The 23,824-nt window shown below is 45.5% G+C and overlaps 1 protein-coding gene across 3 annotated transcripts in view; it reads right to left on the bottom strand.

The window, feature by feature from the left end:
* Positions 1–22,596, bottom strand: part of DNM3 (dynamin 3) — a 172,992-nt gene extending 150,396 nt beyond the window's left edge. For all 3 annotated transcript variants that reach the window (XM_054165603.1, XM_054165601.1, XM_054165602.1), the window contains exons 1-2: positions 22,412–22,596; positions 4,567–4,640 (exon numbers count right to left, since the gene is read on the bottom strand). In XM_054165603.1, coding sequence (XP_054021578.1) covers positions 4,567–4,640; positions 22,412–22,557 — 220 coding nt within the window. In that variant the 5' untranslated portion in view covers positions 22,558–22,596. The remainder of the gene's footprint in view (positions 1–4,566; positions 4,641–22,411) is intronic.
* Positions 22,597–23,824: the final 1,228 nt, after the last annotated feature.

The raw sequence follows: 23,824 nt of genomic DNA, 5'->3' as shown, positions 1-23,824 counted from the left end.
CTGATGCAGTTCTTTAATTCCTTTCTATAACATTTTTGATAATTACAGACATGATAAAAATCAGTCCAGCATCTGCTTCCTGTAAAAGAACACTGCATTCTCCGAGCAGTTTTCTTTATTTTCATTTTTAAAATTAGCTCAGAGAGGAAAAAGTTGGCTTAAAAGATAAAATTTATTTGGAATTTCACCACCAAAAGCAGAACAAAGTTTAAAGAAAGTAACAAAATAATTAAAGCTTGCATTTTAAAGGTCATGGCATCTAATCCCAAACAAGGAATACACAGCATTTCCCAAAGGAAGAAAAGTGCCATGACATTCAGGAAACACAAAACCAGGCTGAAGCTCTCAGCTCTCTAGAACTTTGTACGTTGTAATGAAGCAATTCTTTTCAGCTTAGAAGGCACCTATATGGAAACCTACTGTGCAAATGTGTTGATGGGGAAGATCCCAGAAAGGGAGATGTCCCTTAACCAAGGGGGAGCAATGAGTTGAGAAAAGAGAGCAGTACAGAGCAGTTGGGATGAGCTTGGGATGGCTGTCTAAGAGTAAGTATTTATGGAGGTGATGGAACATGTGCAGAGAAGGGCCAGGAGGATGAGCAGAGGGCTGAAGCTGCTCTGCTATGAGGACAAACTGAGGGAGTTAGGGTTGTTCAATCTGGAGAGGAAAAGGCTTCCAGGAGACCTCATTGTGGCCTTCCAGTATCTGCAGGGGGCTCCAATAAAGATGGGGAGGGACTTTTTAGGATGTCAGGGAGTGATAGGATTGGGGAGAACGGATCCAAGCTAAAGGAGGGGAAGACTTAGGTTAGACATTAGGAAGAAATTCTTCCCCATGAGGGTGGTGAGAGACTGGCACAGGTTGCCCAGGGAGGTGGTGGAAGCCTCATCACTGGAAGTTTTTAAGGCCAGGCTGGATGTGGCTCTGAGAAACCTGAGGTAGTGTGAGATGTCCCTATCCATGGTAGGGGGGTTGGAAGTGGATGATCCTTGGGGTGCCTTCCAGCCCTGACAATTCATTACATAGAATTACATCACATAGAATAAACCAGGTCGGAAGAGACCTTCAAGTTCATCACGTCCAACCCATCAACCAATCCAACACCACCTAATCAACTAAACCATGGCACCAAGCACCCCATCAAGTCTCCTCCTGAACACCTTCAATGATGGTGACTCCACCACCTCCCCAGGCAGCCCATTCCAATGGGCAATCACTCTCTCTGTATAGAACTTCTTCCAATTCTGTGATTCTAACCACTGGAGGTCAGAATGCAAGAGCTCACTCAGTAATTCACATGTCCCTGCACTTCAGCCATTTTGTTAGGAATGAAGCATAAAGCTTCACTCTTCATCTGTTTTTTCCAGCTCCAAAACAAAAGATTCTTCATAGTTAGACCTTACTCCTGCATTTCTGCATGCTCTGTCAGAGACAGATCAGGTGACCTGCCTGGTGGATGCGGGGCAGGCTGTGGATGTAGTCTACCTGGACCTCAGCAAGGCCTTTGACACCGTCCCCCACAGCAAACTCCTGGCCAAGCTGTCAGCCCATGGCTTGGATGGGAGCACACTGCGATGGGTTAGGAACTGGCTGGAGGCTGAGCCCAGAGAGTGGTAGTGAATAGTGCCACATCCAGCTGGCAGCCAGTCACCAGTGGTGTGCCCCAGGGATCAGTACTGGGCCCCATGCTCTTTAACATCTTTATTGATGATCTGGATGAGGACATCGAGTCCATCATCAGTAAATTTGCTGACGACACCAAGCTGGGGGCAGGAGTTGATCTGCTGGAGGGTAGAGGGGCTCTGCAGAGGGACCTCGACAGGCTGGGCAGATGGGCAGAGTCCAACGGCATGAGATTGAACACATCCAAGTGCCAGGGGCTGCACATTGGCCACAGCAACCCCATGCAGTGCTACAGGCTGGGGTCAGAGTGGCTGGAGAGTGGCCAGGCAGAGAGGGACCTGGGGGTGCTGGTCGACGGTAGACTGAACATGAGCCTGCAGTGTGCCCAGGCAGCTAAGAGGGCCAATGGCATCCTGGCCTGCATCAGGAACAGTGTGGCCAGCAGGAGCAGGGAGGTCATTCTGCCCCTGTACACTGCACTGGTTAGGCCACACCTCGAGTCCTGTGTCCAGTTCTGAGCCCCTCAGTTTAGGAAGGAGGTTGACTTGCTGGAACGAGTCCAGAGAAGAGCAACAAAGTTGGTGAGGGGTTTGGAACATAAGCCCTACGAGGAGAGGCTGAGGGAGCTGGGGTTGCTTAGCCTGGAGAAGAGGAGACTCAGGGGGGACCTTATTACTCTCTACAACTACCTGAAGGGAGGTTGTAGACAGACGGATGTTGGTCTCTTCTCCCAGGCAGCCAGCACCAGAACAAGAGGACACAGTCTCAGGCTGTGCCAGGGGAGGTTCAGGCTGGATGTTAGGAAAAAGTTCTATACAGAGAGAGTGATTGCACATTGGAATGGGCTGCCTGGGGAGGTGGTGGAGTCCCCATCACTGGAGGTGTTCAGGAGGAGACCGGATGGGGTGCTAGGTGCCGTGGGTTAGTTGTTTGGGTGGTAAAAGAAAAAAAGAAAAGGAAAAAAGAAAAGGAAAAAAGAAAAGAAAAAAAAAAAGAAAAGAAAAAAAAGAAAAGAAAAAAAAGAAAAGAAAAAAGAAAACAAAAAAGAAAAGAAAAAAGAAAAGAAAAAAAAGAAAAGAAAATAGAAAAGAAAAAAGAAAAGAAAAAAGAAAAGAAAAAAGAAAAGAAAAAAGAAAAGAAAAAAGAAAAGAAAAAAGAAAAGAAAAAAGAAAAGAAAAAAAGAAAAGAAAAAAAGAAAAGAAAAAAGAAAAGAAAAAAGAAAAGAAAAAAAGAAAAGAAAAAAGAAAAGAAAAAAGAAAAGAAAAAAGAAAAGAAAAAAGAAAAGAAAAAAGAAAAGAAAAAAGAAAAGAAAAAAGAAAAGAAAAAAGAAAAGAAAAAAGCAAAGAAAAAAGAAAAGAAAAAAGAAAAGAAAAAAGAAAAGAAAAAACAAAAGAAAAAAGAAAACAAAAAAGAAAAGAAAAAAGAAAAGAAAAAAGAAAAGAAAAAAAGAAAAGAAAAAAAGAAAAGAAAAAAGAAAAGAAAAAAGAAAAGAAAAAAGAAAAGAAAAAAGAAAAGAAAAAAGAAAAGAAAAAGAAAAGAAAAAAGAAAAGAAAAAAGAAAAGAAAAAAGAAAAGAAAAAAGAAAAGAAAAAAGAAAAGAAAAAAGAAAAGAAAAAAGAAAAGAAAAAAGAAAAGAAAAAAGAAAAGAAAAAAGAAAAGAAAAAAGAAAAGAAAAAAAGAAAAGAAAAAAGAAAAGAAAAAAGAAAAGAAAAAAGAAAAGAAAAAAGAAAAGAAAAAAGAAAAGAAAAAAAGGAAAAGAAAAAAGAAAAGAAAAAAGAAAAGAAAAAAGAAAAGAAAAAAGAAAAGAAAAAAGAAAAGAAAAAAAAGAAAAGAAAAAAAGAAAAGAAAAAAAAGAAAAGAAAGCAGAGCCCAGGCAGGCCAAAGTCTACCTTCCTACTGAAAAACAAAGAGGCCTTTCAGGAGAAAAACAAATGCACACAGAAACTTAATTACACTTCGCACAGAGGCACAGACTGAAGCTCTACAGGCAACTTCGATTTTGTTTCTTCCCCAGCTTCATCATGGTTGGTAATTTAAAGAGCACTTTGTGGTTTTTAAATGCTGGTTTGGATGTTAGTTCACTTTTTTACTGTTTTAAGTAGAAGCCAATAGTAAAGCGGTGATCTTGTTGCTTACAGTGGTTCAGAAGCAAAACAACCAAAAAACAAACAGGGAACCATAGCTGCTTTTATGTATGCTGGGGAGATGAGCCACACAACAGCAGATCAAGTGCCTGTTGGACGAGTGTAAATTGGTGAATTTGCATGACCTGAGAGGAGGGGCTGAGGGAGCTGGGGGTGTTGAGCCTGGAGAAGAGGAGGCTGAGGGGAGTCCTCATTGCTCTGTACGACTACCTGAAGGGATGTTGGGGCAAGCAGGGAGCAGCCTCTGCTCCTTGGTGTCAGTAACAGGACCAGAGAAGATGGTTCCAAGCTGCACCCCTAATACACAGAAGCCTTGCTCTCCCACAGTCTACCTTCTGCTCTACTTAGTGCAGTGAGCCCAACCACAAAAGACAAGTCACAAAACCAAGCTGTGTGGAATAAAACCTGTGTGCACTGGAGCACAAGCTAAAGGTAGAAGTATGGCAGGTTTGGTGCCTTAACTAATACAACTGTAAAGCTCACCAAAACATTAATAAATCCAAGCTAATTTCTAAAACACTTTGCATGTAATCATGTTGCTCCACTGCTTCAAGTTTGATCTTGGATTACATTTACAGTGTGCTCTCGGATTCAGATTTTACTGTTTCCCCAGAAAGGAAAATGAGATTAGCTGAGCCTAAGCACGCAGTTTGGAAGCAGCAGGCCTCTGAAGGTTCTAGACAGTCTCGTTGCACCTTTCTTCACATCACTTCAGTTTTCCTAGAAATGTTTTTTTTTCCTCCTGGTGAAGTACATCAGCACTTTGTCAAGCCACCAAAGCAAAGGGAGAGAGAGGTTACCTGTTTTGGCAGTGATGAGTTGCAGGACCAACGGTCGTCTTGTTACAATTCCAGAACCTCGTGGAAGAAAATCCCTAGAAACATTACAAAAAAATGTTACTCCCCAGAAAGCACTCTCCAGTTACATAAGGTATTGGGCCAGTTTGGAATCTCCCTTACGCCTTCAGCTGGAATGAAAATGGAAAACTGGTGGGGATGGATTCAGACACTAGTAGAAGGTCAGGCTGTTCGTTTTGGTTTGGGAGAGCAGCAAGTCATGAGACAAATATGTATCAGAACTACATTACTGTCTGGGGCATTACCAATTCCTTTTCTTCATGCCCATCCTATGGAACATTTCCAAATCTCCCCTTGCACCATTAGAGTACCTGAAGCCATGCCCACACTCCTAGGGCTCTCTAAATAGCTGAGTCCTTGTCCTGTACTTGATTTGCAGGGGATATGGCCACAAGCACTCTCACACAGCACACCAAAGCTCTGGGCAAATCAAACTGCCAGCACTCTGCAGCTACACTTTCACACTCAGCTTCTGCCTGTTCAGATCCACAAATACCCCTTCTAGCAACACAACCACGGAGACATTAGTGAGAAAATGCTGGATCCCAGAAGTACTCTGGGATACCAGGAGGGAGTGTCCTTGGACCAGAAAACAATCGAAAGATAGCAACTCATTATGCACCACATCATCTTTTCCATGCCTTCAAAGACTCTGTGAAACTGAAACCCTGAAAAATCCTTAGCTGCAAAACCAATGATCAGAAATCCAACGCAAAATAATGGACATTTTTTCCCCAGGGTCTTCTCCAGTTGCTATACCTATTAAACTCTTACACAACTAGACATGAGGTTCAGTGGGAGGCTTTTAAGTGTGGTCCCTTCAAATAAGCATCTTCAGAAGAATAAAATTCAAAGGTAAACAGATTCACAAGCACTTTAAAGCAAGGCAGGAATGTGCAGTATGTTTGGGAGGCATGGAGAGAAGGACAAAAGAGTCAAAGGAAGAAAGGTACAGCCCTGTCTGCCTTTCAGGCAGAACTGCTGAGATGGGTCTCCTCAGGTCACTTGAGCAACTATATCTTAGCTATTATCCTTGCATATCTTCATGCTGACCTTGTGCTATTTAACAGATGCCTGACTTCAGCAATTCCTTTAAGGCAGCACACAAATCTACAAGGATTAAAGCAAGCCCAGAGGGTACATCTATGAAAATAAAGCAAGCAAATATTTCATCAGACCCCAGGCTGTTATTTCTGCAAGTCAGAGGATATTAGATCTGAGGAGTCCCAGGTCAAGACAGGCTCAGGAATGTGACAACAGTAGACCTCCTGCCACAGCTACCAAAGAGGTAACAAGTGACAGCAGCCTGCAAAGGAGAAACGTGCCAACCCTATCCACCACACAAGATCTGAAGACTTTTTTCCCAACCGAACAAAAAAAAAATAGCACACGAGAAAGAAGGCTCTGAGGAACAAGAGTGGCTGTCAGCAGTGCCCTACACCACCCCCGAAGTCCTCAGCATTCTGAATGAAATAATGTTAATCTCCAGATAAAATGTCTCACCTTCTCAGCACTTGTTAATGTGTACTTACAGGGCGATTGGGTTGCATGCTCATGCTAAAGCTAAAGAGGAGAGGCTGCTCAAACACAAGCTGGCTCATTACATTCTATACTCTAATACAGATCTGTAGGCAAAAGCACTGTTAATTGGGAACTCAAGCTATCTCTGAAACAAAGACAATGAAAAACATTAAAATCCCACATACTGATTTATATCTGCTGTGATGCTTGACAACACTTGAGCAAGGAAAAAGACACAAGAACTAGCTTAGAGATGCCACAGGCCTTCAAGAGGTCTGTCACAACTGCAATAGTTACCAACAGAGAGGAGCCTGTGTCTCAGGGAAATGCTGCCTACTGATCTTTTCTGATGGGGAAGAGGGAAAACATTTTAATGAAAACATCTCTCTCTGTATGCACTGAAATGACAGTAGGCCAGGATGCAGGAAGCACCTATTGAGATGGCAGCTTCAGGCTTTGATTTTCAAACATTTCAGATCTTAGTTAGAAAAAACATATTTTTTCTGTCAAGAAGCTAAAAGGAATTGCCATTCAAAATAAACTGATCACACAAATCAAACTCCACAGTATCACATGAGGTAGTAAAATCCTTCTTCAGGGAGTCAAAGATGTATTGATTTTGTGCTTCAGATGAAGTAACATTCAGAGATAAGAGCACTGCACTAACACAACTCCTACTTAAGCCACAATGACCTTTCCTCAACAGCAACATTAGAAAGAGACACAGGACAACAATTTTCCTTCCTGACGTTCTCTTACGGCACAGTAAACCTTGATGGCAGGTGATACCTGCTGTGGCAAAGGGACCTCTTATCAGAAAGGCCACGGTCTGCTCCAGCAAGCAGCAGAGAGAGGCTGCCGCTTGGGGAGAGGGCAAACTGCGGAGTGTGCAGCAGAAGATGGTAAGGCTTCAGATCCACAGTCCTGAAAAGGAAAAAATTACAAGGGATAAGAATAAAAGGGGGTCAAGGAGTTCATGTCTGAGACATAACTTGCACTTTTGCAGGAAAAACAACATTGTAACACATTACAGTAAGGGAATCAGATTAAATGCTGTACAGCTGCTTCTAAAGAAATGTTGCTTTGACACCCACAAGACAGGACACAGATCGTTTCCCCCTCCCCTTGATATGGAAAACTTCTACAAAGAGTTTATTTGTGGTGCCAATAAAACCATACCCTCATTTTTCCCTAAAACATCTACCTGAATAAAAAAATCCTTAAAGAAAGAGGTGTTAAAAAACTAGGGGAGGGAGGGAGGGGCTTCAGCAGCATGAGATTTTATAGGTCTGAACAGAGGTGAATTAGCAAGGTTCTTTATGACCAAAAGGATGATGCCCCTCAATGCTTGGCACACTACATGTTCTTTAAAGGACAGGTTTCATGCCTTTGCTTTTCCAAACCTTTTGGTCAGTTTGTACAGATGTGTTTAGGAAAGTTGTGAGGAAAAGCACATCAGAGTCGAAGCGGCTGCAAAGGAATCCATCCAGTAAAAAGGACACGCCTGACAATTTGCACACAAAGACACCAACGAAGGAGACAAAGGGCTGTCTGCTGTGCTGGGGGGGTGAGCTCGTGAAGCACTTGTGTGCACCACTGCAAGGCCACTTAGCAACTCCAAGGTGGAGCAGACAAGAACGAAACTGAGCAGGAATAAAGCTGGGAGTTAAGATATGCTTCTCTAAAAGACATGCATCCTACATAAAGAATCAAAGTACTTTTTACATCTGAATTCCCAGAGCATTTTCAGCAGAGAATACTCTGCGGACAGCTACACAGGCCGGCCGTGACAGCACAGCCCGCAGCCCGGCGGCAGAGCCTGCCCAGCCAGTACTGAGTACAACACACGCAAGCAAGGTGCAAGGAGCCACGTCTTCCAGCACAGCACTTCAAAAACTCTTCAACTTTAGGATGCATTCATTGTTAGAATGCCACTACATATTTTCAAGAGCAAAATATTTTCACTGCCAAATAATTTTTACCCTAAAAACTACAAAACTACTCACATGTTAATTATATAAATGATCCTGTCTTCATGCTCCAGTACAGCTCATTGCCAGCATCAGAGATCAGGATAAGTACCACAGGATCACAGAATCAGCATCACAGAATCTACTAAAACATTTTCTTTCAACAGCTACAAATTTGAATGTGACCTGCTAAAACCCATCTCAAAAACTGCTATCAGAGGAGGTGAAAGTTCTCAATGGCTATACCAACACCTTAGTAGTTCATTATAACAAGGCAGTTAGGCTCTGAGCTGTGCTACAGCAGACAAGTCCAGTGCAAGAAAAAAACCAATAAGGAAGCTGATGTCTCTGTGTACTGTCCTTCCTTTACCATATCACCCACTCTGAGGCTCGGGAAGCTGTAAGCTGAAAAAGTAACTAGGCAAGTCATTAATGGGAAGAGATGAGGACACCCTTTCAACTTTCAGAAAGGGCATTAACCATAGTGAAATGCTGAAAAGCAAACTATACAGAGGCTCCTTCGGTAGCTGTCTCCTTGTAATGCAGGACTACAGTGTACAAAGAAAACAACATACCCCAAACAACCAACATATAAACATAATGTATTCCAAGGGGGATTTTCCAGGTAGGGGAGGGATTTTCATTTAGGAGCTCCAGCACACTAACAATACTTACTATGTTAAAAAAATAAAATAATAAAATCAGACAAAACAAAACAATCTTCAGTTTGCGCAAAGAGCAACGAGGCATCCACTACTTAAACCTTAATTAAAATTTCCAAAGAGTAAATCTGCTTTCCTTTGTCAGGAAAGCACTGAGAAATGCTCCCCACTGTCATCAGTAACGTGGTCAGTATTATACAGGATAAATGGTGATTAACTGGCAATAATACTGATATCACTAATTCATTCATGAGAGGAATCCAGGAAGTCAAATAATGGAAGAAAATGTCAATGATGACACAGTAGCTGCACTAATTAAAGAGTGGGAAACAAGCCTCCCCATTTTCCACAACAGATAGAAACAAGAGTGGCTCAGGGTAAGAAAGCCACCATTCTCTTACAGAAGAGCACAAATAACCCATCTAAGTCTACCCTGTTTTGCCTAATAGCACTGGCAATGTTCCTTACAAAACCTTTTCCACTAACCTTCCATCAAGTGCAGGAAGGTCATATTCCACAGGCTGCTCCTGTGAACAACACTGCCACACAAGCCTTTATTCCCAAGATTTGCCAAGGACTGCAGCTTCCATTGCTACAGGAAGCAATTGTGTCAAAAGTCAACAGTTTTCCTGGGCTTTGTTCCAACGCAGTGTTTATTGTTTTATGCAAGTGCAGCCTGGCACACATGGAGTCCTTGTAGCTCAGGCTGGCAGCTGACAGCCATATCTCGTGCCACAGAACACTGTTTCACAGGGAACACCTACACATGGCGACACAGCCAAGCATCTTCCAGTCCAGGGGCAAATGGACACCAGACAGAAGTGCTGCAGAAGGCTTTCACTTTTCTTGTACTTACCATATTTAAGCCTCCAAGAAAAGTGCCACAAAAGACCAGAACAGGGAAGAGCAAAGCGCTACAGAAGAGCAAAAGAGGGAAAGGCATGGTCCAGTGTGACCCTACAAAGGACAGACATTGGTAATTTCTGAACTCTTTCCTCAAGTTCACTTTCTAAAACCCACAAACCAAAATCAGTTAATTTATAACTAAAGAACTCTTAATGCTAAAATTATACATCTGAAGCCTTATGTTGACAGACAAGTTCTTTCCGTCTCACCTGCTCTCGATGTAGTCACCAACATCACAGAGGATCCAGCAGCAGATCCTTCCCCACACTTGTTTGTCAGGACAAAGTCTGGCTGAGTGATGGGAAGTGTACTTTGCATTTAGGCAGAGGCTTTCTTCAGGGTTAAATTTGTGTCAGCTACTTTCTCAAAGCAGGGTTGTCATTACTGACACTACCCCACTGTGTTTATTCTTCCTTAGTGCATTTGGAACCACAATTCCTCCACCCTCCAGATGACAGCACGAAGATAATCCCAGGACACATTTTTAAGGAGTCACAAAAGCTTTATGGCACTATCTCTGTTGTGCTTGGGTGTTCTCAATCACATACCTTTTTCTTTTCCAGTAATGCAGTAGTAGAAATCACTTCCTACATCACATTGCTGTTTGGCTATAGATGCTCTTCCTCATTAGCTCCAAGCACAGAGTTCAATTGTTATTACCAGTCAGTACTTGATCCCTCACCTCCTCATCAGTTACGGAAGGGCAAATGGTTTTTGTTTTGGCACAGTGTCTGTCAGTCAGGAGAGTCTCCCACAGCTTTGTTCAGGGCTGCAAAATGTCAGCCTAACACAACTGGGCTTACATGAAGATGTACTAAAATAATTAATCATATTTACTGAAGATCAATGGCCTTCTTAATTAGGACTACTAGGCAAGCTAAATGCATTCAGAGATTGTGGCTTTTTAGTGATCTCCTAAAACTCGGTATCTTCCCAGAGATTTTTTGTAAACCACACAGCACAGATGCTGGCATCTTTCTCAGGACTCTTCTGTGCTTAGTTCGAGTCCTCCAATTAAGTCTGATCTCAGCTGAAGGTAAATCTTCCTCCAGCTGAGAGATCATAGAATCAGTCAGGATTGGAAGGGACCACAAGGATCATCCAGTTCCAACCCCCCTGCCATGGGCAGGGACACCCCACACTAGATCAGCCTGGCCAGAGCCTCATCCAGCCTGGGCTTAAACACCTCCAGGGACAGGGCCCAAATCACCTCCCCGGACAACCCATTCCAGGGCTTCACCACTCTCATGGGGAAGAACTTCCTCCTCACCTCCAGCCTGAATCTCCCCACCTCCAGCTTCATTCCATTCTCCCTAGTCCTATCACTACCTGATATCTTAAGAAGTCCCTCCCCAGCCTTCTTGTAGCCCCCTTCGGGTACTGGAAGGCCACAATTAGGTCACCTTGGAGCCTTCTCTTCTCCAGACTGAACAGCCCCAACTCCTTCAGTCTGTCCTCATAGGAGAGGTGCTCCAGCCCTCTGCTCATCCTCCTGGCCCTTCTCTGGACACCTTCCAGCACCTCCAGATCCCTCTTGTAATAGGGGCTCCAGAACTGGAGGCAGTACTCCAGGTGGGGTCTCCCCAGAGCTGAGCAGAGGGGGAGAATCACCTCCCTGGCCCTGCTGGCCACTCTTCTCTTGCTGCAGCCCAGGCTCTGATTGACTTTCTAGGCTGCAAGTGCACACTGAGAGCTCCTGTTGAGCTTCTTGTCCACCAGCACCCCCAAGTCTCTCTCCTCAGGGCTGCTTTCCAGCCAGTCCCTGCCCAGGCTGTGTTTGTGCCTGGGATTGCCTCGACCCAGATGCAGGACCCTGCACTTGGTCTCGTTGAACCTCATGAGGTTGGCTTGTGCCCACCTCTCCAGCCTGTCCAGGTCCCTCTGGATGGATCCCTTCCCTCCAGCATGTCTGCTGCATCACACAGCTTGGTGTCATCAGCAAACTTGCTGAGGGTGCACTCAATGCCACTGTCCATGGCACCCACAAAGATGCTGAACAAGCCTGGTCCCAGAACTGATCCCTGAGAGACTCTGCTTGTCCCTGGCCTCCACTGGGACATTTTAATTAACCTGCTGAATCAAGATACAGTCCACTACTCAAGAGCAGTAAACTACACATTGCAGCCCTTGCAGTTTGGGTATGTTCTTAGGGGTGAGAAACTGAGCATTCAGACATCCCAGGATTGCAAACTACCTCTTCCTTTCATGTACAGTGGATAAACTTGGTGTCTTTGAAAGTCATTTTCTAGCCCAGCAGTGTCCTTCACCACCATTTCTGAACTGCTGGAACTGATCAGCCAAAGCAGTGACATCCCAGTTACCCATCATTTCCACCTAAGCAAACAAATCGAGTCAGTAAGAAGAATTAAGAAATAATCTTACACAGCACCGCAACTTAAGAGCCTAAGATGTCTCTTGGGTTCTCCGCTTTGCTACTCCTTTATAGACTTGAAACCAACTATACAAAATTCCAGAGGAAAATGCAACAAATAAACAAACTGAAGCAGATCTCACCATGGGAATGTGGTGAGTACTGACTCTGAAGGTGAGAAATAAGGTATTTTTTTAAAGCCCTTGAAGAACTCCAAATGAGATGGCAGCGATTTCAGAGCACCGCTAAGGCGAGAAAGCAAAGCCTGAGATTTGCTCTTCATGCGGAAGACTGGAGAAGAGCAGTCGTAAAAGTCACTGTCATACTTCTCTCGTATCTGGAAGGTACTTTCTTCAAGTAGCAGCATCAGTTCTGCTCAGCAGTACATCTCCCTCATTAGAGTAAATATTAAAGGGCTATCAGAAAATCAGCGCCAAGGTTACTCCAGTCCCAGCAGTGAAGCCGTCTATTGAGCATGACTGGAGTCAACAGGTTCTCCAAAGTAGGGGACATTGAACAGAAGTTGAAGAAGGAACAGACCATTATTAGGACCCTAAATCTAGTGTCCTATTTTGACAGCACCTCACATCATGTTTCTGCACAGAAAAAGGCAAGCACTTCCGGATATTAAAGATACTTCTCATGTGATAGAAAGGTTTAAAGTCTCAGTAATGCTTGTAATGCTAAAAACCTGCCACATCCAGCTCTGGAAACGTGCCAGGGAAAACCACCCCAGTGGTGGGATGAAGAGTGCTCTGTTTGCAGTGATTGTGCTGGGGCTGTAGGCTGGCTGTATGAACAGCAGGGGAAGCTGCCCAGCGCAGGCTCGTCGGCACTGCATGCACGATGCATCTGTCCTCCCTGGCAGGCATCCAAACCTTTGCTGCATCGTCCTAATGCCATTTGTGAAAATGCCCTTTTTCCTCTCTCTCTTTCAAGATTTTACAAAAGCTTCTGCTATTTCCTGCCCAACAGTGCTCTCCATCAATTCCAAGCAGGGGGCTGGAGAGGAAGAAACCACAAAACACACACACACAAAACCCAAACAACCCAAAACCCAACAATTCACAGAATTTGTGTGCTGAAAAGAGTAAAACACACTTTGCAGGACAACTGTATTCTCCCTCATCAAGATACATTTGCTCTTAGGAAAGGACTAATTTGCATAGGACGCTGGTGCCCAAAAGCCTATCCATCCTCAGGATGAATACTAATGCAGCAAGATTTTGTACCTCAATAAGAAATGAACAATAAAAAAATCTTCATTCACTTTAAATTGTTGTCAGTGCTATAATTGGGGAGGGTGGGGGGTGGCTAACTACAGCTGTCAAATACTATTAACAACGATTCTTTAGAAAGTATGTGAGTAAAGAGGTTTTCTTTATAATATAATCAAATATAAACTGAATTTAAAACAAAATTAAAATCTGATTGCAAGGATGGGAAGCCAAACATGTCCCTAACACTGCAGGCATCAGCTGCACCACGTGAACTACTGTATAATTACTTGAACTGGATACTCTGTCACCGCAGAACATTTAGATGTGGCAAATTTCCCTGTTGTCATCAAACCCCAGACAAAATAAGTTCCTGCCCTTCCTCCTAAATCATAGTCCTGAGCACAGACTTTCCGAGCAATGGTATAGAATAAGCTCAGCTATGCCACATCCCAGTCCAGTCCAAAACACTTTGCCTCTTCAGCAGCATTGTGAAAATACATTTCCCTGTTTTACGGCGGACCAGGTGTCAAACAATTTCCTTTCTTGGCACAATACATTTCAGACCATTGCAGAGCTGGAATACAAATGCATCCAATTCTGCTGCTCCCTCCAGGATGTAAACACAATGAAAACTGCAATACATAGAATATACATAGAATAAACCAGGTTGGAAGAGACCTTCAAGATCATCGCGTCCAACCCATCAACCAATCCAACACCACCCAAACAACTAACCCACGGCACCCAGCACCCCATCAAGTCTTCTCCTGAAAACCTCCAGTGATGGGGACTCCACCACCTCCCCAGGCAGCCCATTCCAATGTGCAATCACTCTCTCTGTATAGAACTTTTTCCTAACATCCAGCCTGAACCTCCCCTGGCACAGCCTGAGACTGTGTCCTCTTGTTCTGGTGCTGGCTGCCTGGGAGAAGAGACCAACATCCGTCTGTCTACAACCTCCCTTCAGGTAGTTGTAGGGAGTAATAAGGTCCCCCCTGAGTCTCCTCTTCTCCAGGCTAAGCAACCCCAGCTCCCTCAGCCTCTCCTCGTAGGGCTTATGTTCCAAACCCCTCACCAACTTTGTTGCCCTTCTCTGGACTCGTTCCAGCAAGTCAACCTCCTTCCTAAACTGAGGGGCCCAGAACTGGACACAGGACTCGAGGTGTGGCCTAACCAGTGCAGTGTACAGGGGCAGAATGACCTCCCTGCTCCTGCTGGCCACACTGTTCCTGATGCAGGCCAGGATGCCATTGGCCCTCTTAGCTGCCTGGGCATACTGCAGGCTCATGTTCAGTGTACCGTCGACCAGCACCCCCAGGTCCCTCTCAGCCCAGAGCCTGGATTTACAGACAGACAGCTAGTGTAGGAAAAGCAGAAGAGGAACGTTTCCAAAAGAACTAACCCAAGTCTCTCAACTTTTCTTTTCTTGCCACCTCATTCTCTTCTACCTATCTGTTCACCCTTCTTTGAGCCTGTAGTATGTACAATTGATTGTATTGTCCAGGACAACCTAAGGTCTGTTAGGCTAAACATTGACATTTAGTATCAGCTTTGATCTCACATCTCTCAACTCACCAGAAACTGATTACCCTAAGAATTGTTCTGTACTAGAAGTCTGACCAAAGCAGCGTTGTATGCTGCTATTTCCCAGGACACTAATAAAGTCCTAAGGCTGGAGGTGTCAGCTTAAGCTTTTTCAGCCTGTTCCCTGGACCTGACAGACTTTGGGGATGCTCTGTCAACATTTGTTTAGCAGCAGAACAAACTAACAGGTGAGCACACAAGGACACAACACTGCCTCAGATGGATTATGCTAAAAAATTCTACAGCTTTGCTGATAAACAGCTCTGGAACATAGCCAACTTCATTCACTGTTGTGCAGCAGAGGCTAGAGATGTCTTGCAGTGGTTCTCATGCTCAATACACAGAGCCCTGACAAGTCTCTGCAGGTGAGTTACACACAGACCATCCTAGAGTATCCTCTACAGCTAAGTACCACTGAATATATGTGTACATCTTTTAGTATCTGCACCATAAATAGTAAACAAAATACTGTGTGCTTGCGATTATATCCAGCTTTGATAATATTATCTCTGAGAGTGGAAAACAGAGCTGAGAGTAAGTCTCCTGCACTGCTGAAGAATGAAATCTTGGTTATTTCGCACGGGAACTGGGATGCAGAAATACCAAGCCAGGTACTGAACTAAAAGCATAAGTTACACAAATCATAAAAGCTGATATTATTGCCAGATACTTCAGTTGAAAACCTCTCTTATCTACAGCTACAGTCTCCCTTGCATCCCAGAGACTATCACAGACAACAGTACTTGGCAGTACATCAAAGCCCAGCATGCAGTTAAATGGGATTTTGCTCCCCTCTAGTTCAATAATGCTGCCTTGTTCATCTCAGTGCAACTTGTTGAAGAAAAAGATGCAAGGTCACAGTTAAATAATGCTCACTTCCTGTTCTCAGCATATTTGCACTTCAGGCTTTACACTGCAGACACACAGCATTGAAGGGATTCCCAATAGCCCATTACATATGAGCATAGCAAACAAGGGTAGTTAACAAGCTTCTATTTACTACAAGGCCTATATTGTGCTTTACTGTTTAAAAAACAACAAAACAAAACAAAAGGCAAAAATGGATTCTGCTCCTCTGTGCTTTCAGTCTAGGCAGACGCTGTTTAAGAAACCCGTCAATACTTAGAAGAATATCATCAGTTTGCTCACTGATCAGCTGATGGATAACAAGTCACAAACACAACCCCTCAATGACTAAGCTGTAGTCCTACAGCTCTGTGACAGGCAGACGTCAAGATCTTACCCACAACGTGACAGGCACAAGCTAAACTACTTTGGGGGAAGAGGAAACACTGCTGCATCTCAGCTGCTCAAAGCAGAACCCGACACTCAGTTTTAATGCCCTGTAGATATCTAAAGCAGCCATCACACAAAGAAGAGGAATGCCTAACAACAAGTTTCAGACTATAACCCCTGGATTTTATTAAGAATATATGCTAGCATCTTCCTTTAGGAATACACACAACTTAAAGGAATATACTCAGTTACAAGAGAGCCAAGACTCAAGTCTTAGCCATGTGATTAGGGAAGCAGGTGAGGTTTACAAACCAGTCTGAGACCATACAGTAAAGCGGTGGCAGAGAAGTGTCCTTACCTCTCTGCTGCAAGCCACAGCAGCATCACTCCCTATGCTTACAAGTGACTTTCCAAGCAGTCATACTGTTAACTTCTATTTATCAAAACTGGAAGGCCTTGGTTTCTGTTTCCTCTATAAAAGCAAGTAACTTGAGCCCAAAGCCGCGGCGGGAGCAGCGGTGGTCAGGAAACAGCAAGGCAACAATGGTGCTTGTTATCTGTTGCTTTCTGCACCACAAAATCCCATGCACAGGCTCCTTCCTGCAGGCAGTGAGCACTGGGATTTATAACATTTTATAAGAGACCAGGGTCTGACAAGCTGTTGGATTTTCAGAAGGGTCTCTGGATTAAGAATTGCAGAAGTTTATGTAAAGGGGATACCTATGGTCTGAAAAGAAACAAAAAATACCCACACAAACCTCTCAGCAGATGACTACTCATCTTTGAACATTGTCAGAGGTGTGCAGCCGTCTGCAGTACCTCGATGGATTGCCAATAACAACCGGCACTGAAGCTGTAGCACTGATTGCTCAGAAGGCACTCTAGACCAGCCTGGACTTTTCTGAGGGCTGCTTTTTGCAGGCTTTTGAGTCTAGGTGTCAGACTCCACATGCGAAGCTTGTGTTCGCTAAATCACTACAACCACCATACACAGTATGTCCAAGTCATATTAAGACTATAGGCAGAGGTATTTCACAGGTACACTTCCTTTACAAAAAGGCTGAGTTAACATCTCTGTAAAGTGCTTGGTACACTGAACTTAGATGCCAGGTCAGGCACTTTACATGGAGGGAAAGGCAAAACTCTAAGAAGTCAGCACACTTGTTTGCATGCCTGCTTTTAACTACACATTGGCTTTGCTTTGCATGTAGCAGCTTTCAAGACTTGATATAAAAATGAACTTAAACCCCACAAGTGAGTTACACTGAAGGACAAAACTAGGGCATTGATACCCCATCTAATTGTGCAAGTTTGGGGTGCTTGGTGCCATGGGTTAGTTGTTTCGGTGGGTTGGATTGGTTGATGGGTTGGATGCGATGATCTTGAAGGTCTCTTCCAACCTGGTTTATTCTATGTAATTCTAACACAGATTGACACTGTGCATATAAAATTAAAATCAAGTTGAATAAGGAGAAAATTGCCTGTTACATTACCTAAAGTTTGTTCTGCAGCCTCCAAATGCAAGAGAGTATGTGGGGAAGAAACCCAAATGAGGTATTTGCTGCTATTCCTATTTAACAGAGCACTGAGAAACAATTCTTGCCTTCAGTGCACCAGAGAACTTTGATAAATACACTGATACACTCGATACAGCTGCACAATGGCTTAATCAGTCAGGAAAAGGAGTGGCTGATTCTCATTTCCAGAAGATCCTTAAGAATGCACAGCACCACATTTCAGCCTGCATCTCCAACTGCTTAGCTGTTTCGTGCCTCCTTCACAAAAGAGGAGAATTTACTGTAAAAGAGTTTTTCTGGAGGTGACTAGTGACTAAAAGAATAAAATATCTGCATCAGTTTTAACTATGTCTCCCCCAGGAAACAGACAAGCTAAGGAGCTGTCTACTTTCTTTGGACTAATCCTCTGCTTCAGCAGCCAGATTCAGAGTCCTTTTTCTTCCCCCAATGACTCAACACAGTCTTTTCACAACCGCCATCTCAAGCAAAAGAAGAATGAGCTGAGCACACAGGGAACTACCATTTAGAAACAGACAAAAAATAAATCAGCACATATGTCATGATAAATGGCATGCAGTGGCCATAAGATTATCAAAAGCATCTCAGATAAAAAGCTGCAAAGCTGTATTACAAAACTAGCTCTCAGGCTCTCAAAATGAAAGTGCGTGGTTAATTCTGACTGACAGGCTTACAATCGAGAGTTCAGATCTCCTCTAAAGCAGTTATTGGGCCACGTGCAGTTTAGACAGTATTAAGCAGAGTAGGAACTAAAGAGCTTTCAGTTTTGAAATCGAATTATTAATTTCTTTCTATTTTTAAGGATAAAATAAGGTTCTGATTAAAATCTGGAGAAGGAGACCCTGACAAGGAGGGTTGCCATCTGTGCCTTTCATTACCTTAAAAGCTGTTTTGCATACATGAAATAATGGAAAATGCTTTCTCTCCCAAGTGAGTGCTTCCTGCCATTAGCTTTCTTTTAAGCAACCCTATTATTATCAAATGACAAGACGCTGGAAAAGGACAAACAACATACAAGGTCCTGGTCCTGTACTTATCTGTGGCAAAGGAGTAAAACCAGAAGTACCCGTCTCCAGCTGGAATCTGTTAGGATTAGATATTTGCCTCCCCTCTGGGCTTCTCAATCTCTCTCCCACCCACTCCTACTAGAAGGTTGCATTAGATCCTTTCCTTCAAACATGGGCTCAATATTTTTAAGGGCACGTTTACTTCCATTACAAAGAGAAGCAGGTAAGAATGTTTGCTCTTCAGACAATACAATTTCCTCAAACAAGTGCCATGAGTTCCAGTTTGGAACAGAACACATGAAGGTCTAACCCATAAAGGGAAGTGAGTGCTGTCCTCAGGTGCTCTCTGGAATCTCTTTCCATTTAAATGTAACCAGAATCCTCAGAGGAAACTCTTCAAACAGTCCTCGACTATGAAAAGAAGCAATCTCCTTACACACAGAGGAACAGTAAGGGAAGAGCAAACTCTAAATACCTTAGCAGATGCCAATCCAAATAGCAGCAACAAGAGCTACCTCGGGAGGGTTGACACTGCCTCGCTCCAGCCTTATTCCAAGCCAGCCTACACTGCCACAAATAGTTCTGGATGTCACACAGCTCCTGGAGAAGGCAAACACGCGTCCTCATGCAACACCAGCACCAACAAATACAACAACCTGAAGGGAGGTTGTAGACAGGCAGGGGCTGGCCTCTTCTCCCAGGCAACCAGCACCAGAACAAGAGGACAAGGTCTCAAGCTGCACCAGGGGAGGTTTAGGCTGGAGGTGAGGAGACTGTTCTTCCCAGAAAGAGTAATTTGCCCTTGGGATGTGCTGCCCAGGGAGGTGATGGAGTTACCATCCCTAGAGGTGTTCAAAAAAGGATTTGATGTGGCACTTGGAGCTCTGGTTTAGTTGTCATGAGGTATTAGGCAACAGGTTGGACTTGATGATCTCTGAGGTCTTTTCCAACCTGGTTGATTCTGTGATATTCACTCAGTATTCTAGGTAATTAAGGATGCTATGTGCACCTGAACAAGGCTTGGTGCCACCCGGGGGAGAGCGATGGCTGTGTCATTCACTAGCTTCAGCAATAACAGGATTTGGATCCTACTTCCAGAACCATTTGCCAGCCTACAGAATGATGCCCAAGCCACAACCCTTCTGGAAAACTCTAGCATAGCTGGTTGGTAACACTATAGTCCAACATGTTTCCTGGGCTGCTTGGCTCTATAAAGAAGCTCAACTCTGATACCACCTGCAGGCTAGAAAACAGGTTTCCTCTATCAAAGTGGGGGAAAAAAGTCCTCCTTGCACAAAGAAAGGCCCTGTGAAGGGCTGAAATGAGTACAATGGTCTAGAAGCTACAGGCAGCAATCTGATCCTAAAGTTAAGGAGAACCTAAGTAACTTCACTAGAGCACCACTAACAATTATTCAGGTTATCAGCCAACAGCATGCTTGTAGCAAGACCCTGGCATCCACATAGAGGACAGCATGCCTTCCTCTTACTAATTACAGATATTCCTGAAGAGAAGAGATCTTGAATACCGAGTTCAACATCTACCAATGACAATGATTTGTGTGGTAAAAAAATGCCAACACAGTAACAACAACAACAAAACACACAAAAACCCAAATACAAAAAGTAGGATTAAAGCTCAAACTCCAGAGCAATGCTAGGACCATTTTATTTTGATGTCAGTTTCAAAGCTGTGTTGCTATTAGTCAGTGTTCACCCTGGGGTTACTCACACACATCATGAAATGTGCCCTTAACACAGAGGACAGATGCAGATATAACAAACTTCTTGTTTGCAGCGAGTAGCTTCATTATCCTGTGCAAAGAGGAATGCCCTGTGGCTTACTCAGAAGAGCCACAGGCTGATTCAACAAGCAAAATGCTCCTCTGATCTCCTGGGTATTTATTAATCTGGTTCAGAGGATTCACAATCAAGTTCTTGCAGCTTGGCAAGTACACATCTGCTAACCACACATACCTACTCAGGAGGAAAGGCACAAGTTAAAACAGTTGCTCAGCTCTCATGGAATAGGTCTGAAGTTAGGCATTTTAATGTCACATTTGCAACAGGCTCCCAACTTGCAAGCAGGGAGGTACCACAGATAAGCTGATTCTGTATCTTAAAATGTTGCTGTGCAAAACCACGATGTGGAACTCAGAGAGAGAGTTGGAAAAATCCAAATCTCAGATCCCCTGTGACAGAAACACTGTGGTGCTCCACAGCAGTCTGTAAGCTCTTCGCTGAAGGGACTCTCTCGCAGTGTTTGCAGGCTGCATGGTGCTAACTACATTGGTGAAAAAAAATGTCATTGTTCTTAGCTTTTCTCCATAATTCTTCCTAGAAATATGCACATCTCACTTATGCAGCTGGTTGGAGCCTCTTGTTCAAACAGACCAGATCAGGACAAATTGCTCATTTTCTCGTTTTGCTCCAGGTGGCTGAGGTGGGAGAGGGCTGCACGGGAGGGAGCAGCTCCACCTGCGAATCAGATGGAGCAGATGCCTCAATCAGGGGAGCAAGCACAAGCATCCGGCAGAAGTAAGATCTTCTATCAGAGCAGCTGGATCCAGACAAAGACACCAGCTCACAGCCCATCACATTTAGCCGTGATCACAGGTGGGTGCTGCACCCGACAAAGCTTGCCACAAGGACCAAAATATCCTCACAGAGACGCTTTTCCTCCTCAGCTTTCAGAGTTTTGTGGATACACAGATCAAAGAGTCAAAAGGTTGCAAAAATACTTTTTAAAGGGTTGTTTAAAGAAAACGGTAATAATCTGATGACCAATCGTGTTTTCCGAGGTTCTCGCTTGTGCTTTTTAAGCTCGAGAGACTGGCAGTTCTGTCAACATCAGTAATCAGCTACAGTCTTCAAGTAGAAAGAGGAGGAAGCACTGACATTTAACACAGTAAATCCTGGAGATAAAGAACCGTGTGGGATTTTTATACTGCACATCCAGAGCTATTGCACTCTGACACACGGGCCAGCTTGTGGTGAGACACAGCATTTAATATCACCTTTAACGAAGACCTCTGCGTATGAAAGCTCCCCAGCTGCTGATACAGGGCAGCCCTTCGGATCCTGCGTGCTGCCTCGCGATTGCAGCTACGCTCTGAAATCCCCCCCGCTCCCTCCAGCAGCCCGCACGCCGTCTGCAGCAAACGCCGCAGGAACTTTACGAAGCAGCAAGTGAAGCTCATGTTTAACCTCAGGAGATCGTCAGGGACATAGTCTGTCCACCCAAAGCACCACCCCAGTCGCCCGGCTTCCTCTCCTTCCTTACTTTTAGGGAAGATGCTAGCACCTCTATATGCACATTAGAACTGCGTGCAGCGAAGGTTTGAGAACCGTTAACCGAACAGATCCACAAAGCGCACTGCAGCGAGAATCTGGGGCTCCAAACGTATTCCTTGCCCAAACACCAGTTAAGACACCCGCACCGGGCACACGGCCGTGCTCACAAGGGAGTTGCGGCGGCTTCTCTGCAGCACGCAGATCAAGGACGCCGCCGGGCCAGGGCCCGCCCCGCCGCCCCCGCGGCACCGCGGAGCGCACTAAGCATCCCCGGGCAGCACGGAGTCGGAAACCCGTCCCCCCGCCCCGTTTCCCCTCTCCGTTTACCCCACCCCGTTTCCCCCTTGCCACCGGCCTCCCGTCGCCGCTACGGGGATGCGGCGCGGAGGGGGGCGCGCGGAGAGCGTTAGAAGCGGGGAGCAGCCGCCGGAACGGTGAGCGCCGCCGGTGGGGCTGCGGAGGGTGTCGCGCCCGCCGCCTCACCTGGAGACGCAGTTCTCTAGCACCGAGCTCTTGCCGGCGCTCTGCCCGCCCACCACCGCAATCTGCGGCAGGTCCAGCAGGCAGCTCTGGCCCAGCGCCGCGAACGCATCCTGCAGCCGGTTGACGAGCGGGATGAGCCCCTCCATCCCGCCGCGTCGTCCCCTCCCCGCCTTTCCGCCGTTGACAGGTAGGGGCCGCGCACTGCGCATGTGCCCCACCCCCAGCCAGGGGTGGGGACTCGGCGGTGAGGCCCCGCCCCTCCTCGCTGCGGTCCCGGCCGGTGCGAGCGGGTCGGGAGCTCCGGGGGTCCGTGGTGTGGGCGGCCCGGCACCGGCAGAGCCTCCACCCGGTCACCGACACAGACTTGAAGCTTTCGGGGAGCCCTCAGGCGCGGTGCCTGAGCAGCCGAACGGGCTCGTCGTCCCTACGCGTGGACACGCCGGCCCACGTGCCGCTTCGGCGGCGAGGGCCGCGCCTCCATCGCATCCACACACCTGCCCACACTTCCCCTGCGCTGCCCATCTCCTCCGAGAGCGCCAAGCCCAGCCACCCGCCCTGTCCCCCTGGCGAGCAGGGCTGCAATGCATCCTGTGAGCTCCAGTGCAGGGCCGCACCTGCCTGGGCCACCCTCCGACCTACGTACACTTTTCCTTCCCCTACTGGGGGCCGTCCTTGTCACAGAACCCCTTCCCGCGCAACATCCTGATCGGATCCAAGAACGAAGCACTCCTGCCCCACAACATGAATTTGGCCACTGCAGCCTCAGTTCCCGTCGCTGCATGGCAGATGGGGGGTCTCTCCGGTGGTCAGTTGCTGAAGCCTCAGGTTCAAACTTCTGACCTGAGTACTGCTATGCAGTTGTCCCTTACCTGATCGCAAAATGCCCTCCACTTCCACCCCGGGGGTGGAGCCTCACATTCTTCCCGCTCGCCTATACCCTAATTAGCTAAAGCAAAATTACCTCCCATATCTGTTTATCACACGTGGAAGAGCTGGGCCCCATGACGGGAACAGCATCAGAAGCCATCCCTGCAGCACATGAGGGACACTGGCAAGCGGCACCAATGTTCAGCCACAGGCAGGAGTGCTGCCATGGTCAGACAGGCAGTTCACCAAAACCATCTCAGGGCAGGCCATAGAAGCTGGGTCCAGCAAGGCTGGTAGCATGTGAGGGGCTGAGGAACAGGCTGGGAAGCAGTAACAAGGTCCGAGCCATAGTACTGAAATGGGTTCAATTAAAAATGCACACTGAGGCTGAGCTAAAGGCATAGGCACCACAACAGAGATGAGACTTACCTGTGATTACTGGCAGCAATCACAACAGGAAAAATTATCCAAAACAGAAGCTTTGGAGTACTGCAGTGATAAAAGTTATCCTCTGTATTAAACCAGACACCAGCCTGACTCAGCATG

This window comes from Dryobates pubescens, chromosome 11, assembly GCF_014839835.1.
Source record: "Dryobates pubescens isolate bDryPub1 chromosome 11, bDryPub1.pri, whole genome shotgun sequence".
NCBI classification, from domain to species: domain Eukaryota; kingdom Metazoa; phylum Chordata; class Aves; order Piciformes; family Picidae; genus Dryobates; species Dryobates pubescens.
The sequence above is the reverse complement of the archived record's forward strand: the minus strand, read 5'-3'. Positions and strand labels throughout refer to the sequence as shown.